Below are 10,652 nucleotides of genomic sequence, written 5' to 3' on the forward strand. Positions count from 1 at the left end.
AAACCCAGGATAGAGCGGCTGAGTGAATGTGGTCTGGACTGTGTGGATGAGGTTCATTGTGTCAGAGACGCTGTAGAAGGACAGAGTTCCTGCACTGTGATCCACATACACTCCTATTCTCCTGCAGCTGGAGGGAACAGGGAGTTTAGTCTGTTTGTTATTGTGCCAGAATGAGAAACTAGAGAGAGAGCAGCACAAACTCCAGGACTGATCATTATATCCAAACACACACTCATAACCAGATCCCTTCCTGCTGATGCTCTTATATGACACTGATATACGCACATTACTCCCACTCCACTCAAGCTCCCAGTAACAGCGTCCACTCACACTCTCTCTACACAACACCTGAAGATAACTATCAAATCTGTCTGGATGATCAGGATACGGCTGAGGTGTGTCAGTGTAAGTCACCACTCTGTTCCCTTCAGACAGACGGAGGAGTTTATGTGCAGTGTTTGGATCCAGAGTGAACTGATGGGAATCTGATGAAAAAAAACAAAAAACACGGGCATTCGGAAAGTAATAAAATAATGTATTTATTTTTTTAAATACTGGTATGATCTATCAGATCTGTGCCATGATGTTGAGCGTTCAACTTGATACGCCAAAAACCAGGGGCGTAGGTTTGATTTAGACATTGGTGTGGACATAACAGCCAGTGTTGGGCAAGTTACTCTGAAAATGTAATCTGATTACTGATTACTCCTTTTAAAAGTAATCACGTTACTGTTCTGATTACTTTATTTCAAAAGTAATTAGTAATTAGTTACATTGTTACTTTTTTTTCTCCATGAAATTTATGAAATCCCAGCATGCACGCTCCCGATAAAGATTAGTTATTAAAGCATCAACATTCACAGAACACTGTTATTTTTAACTAAACCAAGTGGCTGCTGCGTGCATGGTTTGGCATGGCAGAATGCCAGCAAAGAGCGCTGCATTTATAATCTCTAAAAGAATCTCAGTTCATCGCAATTTGGTCCCAAGACCAAACACATTAACATTGCCATATCCATTACCATGCTAAAATCTTCCAAGTTGTCAGGATAGAACTTAGATTTTCTTGAGGAAAACATCCCAGTTTAATCTCTCATCTGCTCATCTCTAGAGTTTTATAATCTAAAACTGGAAATCTAAAAACTGTGATTTGGCATTTCAGATTTGCTAAAGTACCAAAAATTATTCTGCAGTCAATTTTATTCTCCCGCATCCCGCACACACACGAGTGTCTACCCGCCCAGAGTTGCCAACTCATTTTCAGGGGAAGTTGCTAAAGGCAGATCCGTTTGTTGCTAAAAGTTTTTCCACATATTTTTTTCTTACAGTGTACCTAACTGAACAACAATTATATATACAAGCTAATAACATGCTGTATCATAAATGTGCATTTATTATTGACCAATGAAAATAAGTGCCTTTTTTATCATTTGAGTCACTTTGCAAAAGTTGCCCAAAACTTTTTAAAAATAGCTAAATTTGTTGCTAGGTGCTTTTGGAAAAAAAAGTTGTTAGGGTAGTTTGAAAAGTTGCTAAATCTAGCAACAAAATTGCTAAATTGGCAACACTGTACCCGCCAGCAGCAGCACTCGCCTATCAAGTCTTGTCCCGCGCCACACCCTGTTGCGTCGGGTCTCGCGGGAGCAGGTCTCTAATCCACTGGCACTTGACTCCACAGTAATCTCTAGATTATAAAACACTGCATTCTGTCAGCAATGTAACGCGGCAGTAACGTATAGAGACCACGGCTTGTAACTATACTCTAATTACTATTTTGAAAATTATAACGCATTAAATTACTCCGTAATCAAATTACAGTAAAGCGTTACTAAGTAACGCGTTACTGCCCAACACTGATAATAGCAGATAACACCCTCCCAATCCCATTCCACTACCACAACATTTTCACATTTATGATAGACTTTTGACCACAATTTCATGTCATTTAAAGTATTTATTTATAGCTATGGTAGCCAACATATTTATAATTCATGAAGAGAGGTTTTTTTTTTATGTTAGTATCCCTTACGAAAATTAACCATAGTTTTACTACAAATAAAACCAAAAAAATAGTGTAAAACCACCTTAGTGTAGCAAACCATACAATACTATACAAATGGTAATCAATACGCCAAAGAACCATGTTTACTACACTTTTACTACAATAAAACCATGGTTAATTTTGGTTAAAGTATTTACATTTTAATTTTATTTTAGAAAATGACCTATCTTTCACTAGATAAGGCCCTTATTCCTCGGCTGGGATCACGTAGAGCCCTTTGAAGCTGCCTTGAAACTGCATTTTGGACATTCAACCCGTTGGGCATCACTGAAGTCCACTATATGGAGAAAAATCCTGGAATGTTTTCCTCAAAAACCTTAATTTCTTTTTGACTGAAAAAAGACATGAACATCTTGCATGACATTGGGGTGAGTAAATTATAGGGAAATTTTTCTGGAAGTGAACCACTCCTTTAAGCCCTAAACACACGGCACGATTTTCAGCTGTCCCAGATGAAAGATTGGTATCGTGAAACAATCGTGGCGATTTCTGTGATCGTGGCTCCTAATCGGTGGTCCTGTGTCGTACAGTGAGAGAGGTTCAAAGACGGCCGTTGTCACGGTCTTGCGACCAAAGATAGCCTACGATACAGCATGATCATCTGTATCTGTATCTGTGTGTTTGCTGCTACGATCCATGTTTACCAATAAAACCAATAAACCAACCAATAAAAATGCGACATGGTGCTAAACCACAAAAATGCTTACCTCAAGCTCTTATCCCTTCCTCTTTTGCCACTTCCACTTTTTTTCAGCCCACATTAAAAAAAAAAACTGCTAAAGTGTGATTTAGCATGCTCTTTTTGTTTACCACTAGCACATGCTGATGATGTTTTATTCTTATATGAACGTGTGTCGTAGCCTACGAGTCAATAGGTGTCATCATCATGTCGTAGCCACGTTTATTAGATCCATGTGTGACATGCAGTGATCTTATAGGATTGCTAAAATCGTGCAATGTGTCTCGGGCTTTAAAGAGGGTACTTCATCAGCTGAACTGTGTACGTATGTTTTAGACACTTCGGCTACCTTATGTTCTTACTCTGCACATGTATTAATTGTGTCCTTGTAAGTGTGTAGCTTTCTAGCATATTTACTTTAGGTAATATATGTTTGAATTGTATGACCTATTTCAGATGTGTCCGAAATTACAACAACATATACATATATATTTAATAGTTTGATCAAAATTATTGCTTGTGTAGGGTATCAGACCGAATCAGACAATCTAAGATTTGGTCAAAACATGGTTGAAACATGAGGAGACAAATTCCACAGAGGCCCAAGACACAGGATGTCGTAAATCAGATCCTGGCCCCAAGCCTGAACCAACTAGCAGCTTTGAGTAGCTCACAGTATAGAAATGTGTCTTCTCTTTCTTTATGCCTTCCCTTTCTAGCTTGTACTTATTTGAACAATGCCTGGAACTTGGTATTACGAGCACTTTCTGTGTCTGTTTGCCTCTTTAAGAAGAATTGCTTGATGTATTCCTCAATTGTAAATCGCTTTGGGTAAAAGCGTCTGCAAAATGAATAAATGTAAATGTATTTAAAATGTTTATTACAAAAACGTATATAAATCTTTGTATATATGTTGTTTTAATAAAGTTGTATATATAAATAAAATATATATTATTGACATATGGTTGCTACATATAATAAAAAATATATATAACATACACAACTTTTACCATGGGAATTTTATATATGTTAGAAACCTTTATCTTCATCTTCCCAGAGAATGTACATTTGTAAAAATTTCACTTTTTTTTTTTGGCCAGGCAGTGTATATGTGGCCTTATAGGTAACATATATAGCAATATCACTCTTGATGTAGGGCAATATATGTCATATATTACATTTCTGTATGGGTGGTGCAGTCCATGAGGACGAGATGCTCTGTAGTACTGGTGTAGCATCTGGTGGACATACAAGACACTCACTGTGTTTGACTTATACACCCCCTTTGTTCATGGACTCATTATTTCATCTCTGTTTATTGAAGCTGTTGAACTTTTTATGTTCAAACAGATATTAAACAGCTGAAAGTGTGAGGATGTTTCTTTTTTTTTCTGCTGAGTTTATATGTACAAAACAGATACACATCAACATGAAGTTGCCTTCACATAAATGTACTGGATTCGTCTGTAAGGTTGCTATGTTGATCAGTCAGCATTATTAATACATGAGATAAAGTATTAAAGTATTATATTAATGTTTAAAGTTATTGACTGTCAAATTTGTATTCATATGTTGTTTTGCAGTGATTTAAAAAAAGTAACCTTATCAAATTAGTTATATTAATATAAAGGAATCTCATTACAAGTTAAGATAATTCAGTCATCTGAAGTAGATTATTTTTAATAACTTTGCCTGCAATGCACATTATTAATAATGAATGTGAACACTGATCATGTTTTCCGCTATGTTTTTCGAATGATAAGAAATAAACTTACTAGATGAAGTATGTTCATGTGTGTCATTGTGTTTGTTAGTGGCTTACATTGTAGGAAGTGCTCTCTGGTCCTGGGAACAATGTTACTCTCTGTTTATTGAAGTTGTTGAACTTTTTATGTTCAAACAGATATTAAGCAGCTGAAAGTGTGAGGATGTTTCTTTTTTTTTGTGCTGAGTTTATATGTACAAAACAGATACACATCAACATGAAGTTGCCTTCACATAAATGTACTGGATTCGTCTGTAATGTTGCTATGTTGATCAGTCAGCATTATTAATACATGAGATAAAGTATTAAAGTATTATATTAATGTTTAAAGTTATTGACTGTCAAATTTGTATTCATATGTTGTTTTGCAGTGATTTAAAAAAAGTAACCTTATCAAATTAGTTATATTAATATAAAGGAATCTGATTACAAGTTAAGATAATTCAGTCATCTGAAGTAGATTATTTTTAATAACTTTGCCTGCAATGCACATTATTAATAATGAATGTGAACACTGATCATGTTTTCCGCTATGTTTTTCGACTTATAAGAAATAAACTTACTAGATGAAGTATGTTCATGTGTGTCATTGTGTTTGTTAGTGGCTTACATTGTAGGAAGTGCTCTCTGGTCCTGGGAACAATGTTACTGTGAGTGACTGTGAAAATATCAGATATAAACACTCAGAGAGAAAATGATACCTGTATCTATTCCTTAGACATTTCTAACATTTTCTTTATGATATTAGATGATGTTTGTCTCATTACAGAGAGCAGATGAATCTCTAATATTTTACCAGATATCTTTTTCACCTCCTCTTTGCAGAAATCCTCCAGTTTGTGTCTCAGCTGACAGACAGATTCTCTCACACCATCAAAAGAAATGAGGAAACTGACAGAGATGTTATCTGTAGATTCAGGAGGAGCTGAGAGAGACTGAAGACTCTGCAGCAACACAAATAATAAACCAGAAACAAATCATAAATAAGAAGAACTTAACTGTAAATGCAAAGATACTGTATACTACATACATATACACACATATTTAATAATAGTTTCCATAGTCTCTTTTGAAGTTCAAGCAAACAATAAAATAATAATAATAATAATAATAATAATAAAAAAACTGGTGATTATCAAGTAATTGTTCACTAATGAAACATGTTTAGCTACCCATTTAAAACAAAATAAATGATGAAATATTATAAAATAAATATTTACTCTGTCATGATGTGTCATTAAAGAGGATACATTTAAACATAATTAGGACCATGATATTAATGATTAATAATTTGGCCAAAAAAAAAAAGTTATATTATAATGGATAATAGTCTCTATTATTAGCATATTTCATTGTCAACTCATTACTGCAGTCCTGAGTGAAACCTTTTTTTTTTTTTTTTTACGGTAAAGACCACAACAGACAACATTTCTGTCAGTAGAATCACTTGTACTCTCAATCAAATTGTGTGGCTCAAATAATCAATGATAATTAGAGACTCAATAAGTACCTTTAACAGCAGATCTTGTTAAAGTCCACTGTGGGTTTTATTAGATCTCTGTTACCTGCAGGAAATGTATGTGATCGTCTGTGTGTGAAAGCTGCTCCAGCTCAGAGTTTCTCTTCTTCAGATCTTCAATCTCCTGCTCCAGTCGCTCCATTTGTCCTTCAGCTCGACTCACTGCAGTCTTTTCCTGATCTCTGATCCGCTGTGTCACCTCAGAGCGGCTTCTCTCAATGGAGCGGATGAGCTCAGTAAAGATCCTCTCACTGTCCTCCACTGCTGTCTGTGCAGAGCGCTGTTAGACACACATCACAATCAGCTCTTACTGCTTCCTCACAGCGGCTTCAGTGAAACTGAAAGAGGAGAGTCAAACTGAGTCTCAAACTTCTCTTCTTCTCCAAACTCACCTTATGAGACTCCACAGCCTCTCTCAGCTGCTCAAGATCTTTCTGTCTCTGCTGGATTCTCTGCTGGATTTCACTCTGTGTCTCCTTCAAGTGTTTCTGGAGGAGAAATTAAAAACAGCAAACCTCACATATTAAACAAATACAGTATATCACAAAATCATGTCAAATTTTGGCTGTTTGATTAAAAAAATTATTCTTCACAGTGTTTCTCAGAGTTTTAAGATCGTTAATTAAATTTACTTTCCATGAAGTCCTCACATATGAAGGAGGGCATATATGTTTATTGTCATCATTATTCTGCAACCAAGAATTAATGTGAAGAAATGGACATTCAAACTGAGTGCAATTTGAAGCAAAAACAATAACTCTGATGCATGTACAGTTATAGTAGAAATCTTGAGCGATGTGACAAAGGCGAGTAAAGTTCAACTCATGCTCTAATGCACAGAGCCGTCATGTAGTAACTCTCAATGGGAGAGAAGATCACATGATGCACTCATGATACAGCTGGATACTGCAGTGAAGAGAAACACTTGAAGTGAACCCTTATTTGGCTCGTGCCCATAACCCAGCTATGTCCAGTTATTAGATGATTGTGATTCTGCATGAGCAGGTTATGGGGCGATGTCAGGGTTGAAGAGGCCATTGGATGGCTGTCATTGGATGGCTGTCCTGGTTGTTACAGAGAGGCATTTGTGGCTCACAGGAATCAAGGAAAGGGCAAAGCCTTTCTTTTGGTCGCCACTATTTCACCTCTTGGCTAATTCAGCGAAGCAGTTAATACTGTCATTGATAGCTTCCAGGAGACTGAGAGCAGTCATCTTTCAGAGAACTGATCCTGTTGTGGAGAAAAGTCTTCTCTTCTTTGCACAAATTATTTTAATCACAGAGCTCCAGATGCCAAAATCAGACTTTATTGGTGGAAACAACAAAGCCCAGATGCCAGCTGAACATCTGACCATCCTTTCGAGTTCCTCCGTTTGTATGCAGTATCTTCAACATTTTTCATCTTTAAACACATTCAGAGATGATATATGCTGAAGATACTGCGTAATCTGTGGTTAAAGATAGTGCTAAGTTATTTGTATTAGTGACACTTTTATTCACAGTAGATCGTTGGTGTGACAGTCTACTGTAAACTGCATTAAACAGAACATTTTACCCTTACGCAAAGAAAATATTTTCTCATATATTAACAAACAATATATTAAATTATTTGTTGTATATAGAAAATGTACTGAATAATATATTGTGTTAATATATTCCAATAGAGTAATACATAATAATTTGCTGCTTTTCATATATTGAAAAATATGTGACAATGTTTACTTATATATAGTAATGTATGCAATTTTATATTCAATATCATCATTCATGAAATATACATGTACATGTAATAAAATATGGTACTGTGTGTGTGCAGATATATTTGAACATACATGTACCATATATATTCACATTTGGGAACATGTATGTACAATTATTATCATATAATAAAATATATATTGTCATACATGTCCATGTATTTGTATTCATAGTACATAAAGCACACAATTGATTACGTTATAAATGCCAAATCCCATTTTTCACCCACCATGTTGCCATGACTTTAACAATGAATTTAAACTTATCATATTTGTTTCAGTAAATCTTTCATGTATTTTTCTTATATACCATCATACATATTTTATATACCAAATGTGGATCTATGCAAACAATAAAGTGAGATAATATGTGTTCAGCTTTATGTAAAATCAAGCATTAACTCTTTAATTCTTGAGAAATTAATTGAGTTTCATTAAAGCTATTACATGTAAAAATGTAGTTAAATTTTCTTCATTGCTACATATGTATTTTTATATGTATCAATATACAGCCATATATGGTCCATTAATATATTGCAGTATATTGAAAAACATAAGCACCAGTTTCCTATATATGGGAATGTATTAATATATTGCATTATATTTTCCAGTATATTTCCATTTATTTCTGTTTTGTAAGTTTAGACATGTTTGTTTATGATGTCAGTCTGCTTATAATATTACTCAAGGGTTATTGCACCAAACTATTTATAATGTAGTTGTCTTGACCATTTCCTTTCTCTCAGCCTGTATTTATGAGTATATCTTTATTACTGCAATATGTAGTTGTTACGACTGTTAACGATTCGGTCGTTTTGAGCTCACAAAACACTGATGCTCTTTTTGAGGAGGGAACTCCGTGTTTCTTATTTTGACAATACCATTGTTTACCTTCAAAAGATACATTTAAATTTACATGGAGACATTTAGCAGATGTTAAAACAAGGCTTATGATGCACAATTAAATATAGTCTTACCATTAGACACATGCCATCATAGTACCATGCTTCTGTCACAATGAGCAAGAGAAAATGTGATATCCCTGATATGATTCCTTGAAACCGTTTGTTTCACGTGGAAACTTATTATTATTATTATTATTATTATTATTGTATATTTTAGTAAATTCTGCCTTGTTCACAAGCATTACATAATTATTGTAAATTATCATGATAACATCTGATTATTGTTGTCTATTTGATATATAAATACATTATGTTTATTTGTTCCATTCGAAACAGAAAATTCAAGCACATTGAATTGTGGGAAATTGTATCTCATGCATTGTGTTCTCAGATCTAGTTTACTTTTTGTTATTTTTAAGTAAATCCCCATGAGTATGTATTTTAGTGTTTTCTCTAACGAGTGGTTTTGGTTTGGTGCCGTTGGTGTGAATTGTCTGCAGTGATGTTGCTGAAGCTGGTGTGTTTCGTTGTGTGCTGCAGGAGCAAAGGCAGCTGACCCATGAGAACGTCCAGAGGAAGCAGGCGAGCACAAGAGAGGAGCGTGACGAGGAGGATGAAGAGCAGCCCAGTGAGAGTGAGAGTGAAGACGAACATAATGAGATCATATACAACCCCAAAAACCTGCCGCTCGGCTGGGACGGAAAGGTGCATTTAGATTTATTGTAGTTATTTACAGTGTTCTTTAGGGATTGAATCAGAAAAGTTTTTTTTTTTTTTTTACTCAAATTAGACATTGAGATGATTCCAGTCCCTCCAAAACATAATTAACAATAGTGATCATTAAGGCTTGGGCCTTAGTAAATAACATCTGTTTTTGTTGCTGTTGTTGTTGTTGTTGTTTTTTCAATTTGAAGGGAATCGACAACTGGCGAATCTTCGAGCAGGAGTATGACATTTTCATCGCGGCGGCACACCACGATAAGCCTGCCAAAACAAGGGCCTATATCCTCCTCAATCTCGCAGGGCCGGAGGCCATAGAACGAGAGCGTTTGTTCGTCTACGCACCGGGTGAGAATGGCGCTGCCAAATTTGCAACCCACAACAAAACAAAACCATGGAAAGACACAAGTTTCACTCCAGAAACTGGAACAAGGTGAGACTATTGAGTTATCAGTGATCTCAGGATTAAAGCAAAAGCATGCCATTTCGGAGAATTGACAGACGAGCTAATCTGTGACAGGAGAGTATGCGGCATCAGCAGTGAAAGCTTAAGGAAAGCACTGTTAAGCACTGTTAAAATAATAAAACATTGGCGATGCCACAGACGCCCACTTACGTGGATGCAGTACATCCAATTTCCACCAGTACACAAGACAAAAGCCCAAAACAGAACAGAATGATTCACCCACCATAACGAATTGCAAAAACTGTCGAAACAATCATGTGGCAAAGAAAGAAAAATGCCCGACTTTTGGACAGCTGTGCCACAACTGCAAGAAAATGAATCATTTCAAAAGATGTTGCAGATTGCTTTGTCAGTTTGGACCAAAGAAAGCAAACTACAAAAAGACGGTACATGAACTTGAAATAGACAAGCCCCCTGTATATGATGACACTTTCTATGTTGATGGCATTGAATTTGATAGGTGTGTTGACACTGTTAACTCTTTCATGGCTGAGAAGGAAGAGGGATTTGTCACTTTGCACATAAACAAAACTCCAATTAAGGTGAAAGTCGACACTGGGGCAAAGTGTAACGTAATGTCGCAAACAACATTCAAGCGAATTGCCAACAATGTACAACCAGTGAAGCAAGAAAGCACGCCTAACCTTGTGGCTTATGGTGGGGGTAGAATTGAAACAAAAGGTTTAGTTACACTGCTGTGTAGTTTAAAAGGACAAAGTCACTCACTCCCATTTTTCTTGGTGGATTAAGATGTCCAACCACTGTTAGGATTTCATGCAT

General features: G+C 35.8%; 1 protein-coding gene across 1 annotated transcript in view; it reads left to right on the top strand.

The window, feature by feature from the left end:
• Positions 1-9,839, top strand: part of LOC107743931 (splicing factor 3A subunit 3-like) — a gene marked incomplete at its 3' end in the record, with an annotated part of 21,200 nt that extends 11,361 nt beyond the window's left edge. Inside the window, exons 11-12 of the mRNA XM_016557384.1 lie at positions 9,227-9,391; positions 9,601-9,839. Coding sequence (XP_016412870.1) covers positions 9,227-9,391; positions 9,601-9,839 — 404 coding nt within the window. The remainder of the gene's footprint in view (positions 1-9,226; positions 9,392-9,600) is intronic.
• Between the last annotated feature and the right edge of the window lie 813 nt (positions 9,840-10,652).

This window comes from Sinocyclocheilus rhinocerous, unplaced genomic scaffold, assembly GCF_001515625.1.
Source record: "Sinocyclocheilus rhinocerous isolate Xijiao unplaced genomic scaffold, SAMN03320098_v1.1 scaffold437, whole genome shotgun sequence".
Lineage (NCBI taxonomy): Eukaryota > Metazoa > Chordata > Actinopteri > Cypriniformes > Cyprinidae > Sinocyclocheilus > Sinocyclocheilus rhinocerous.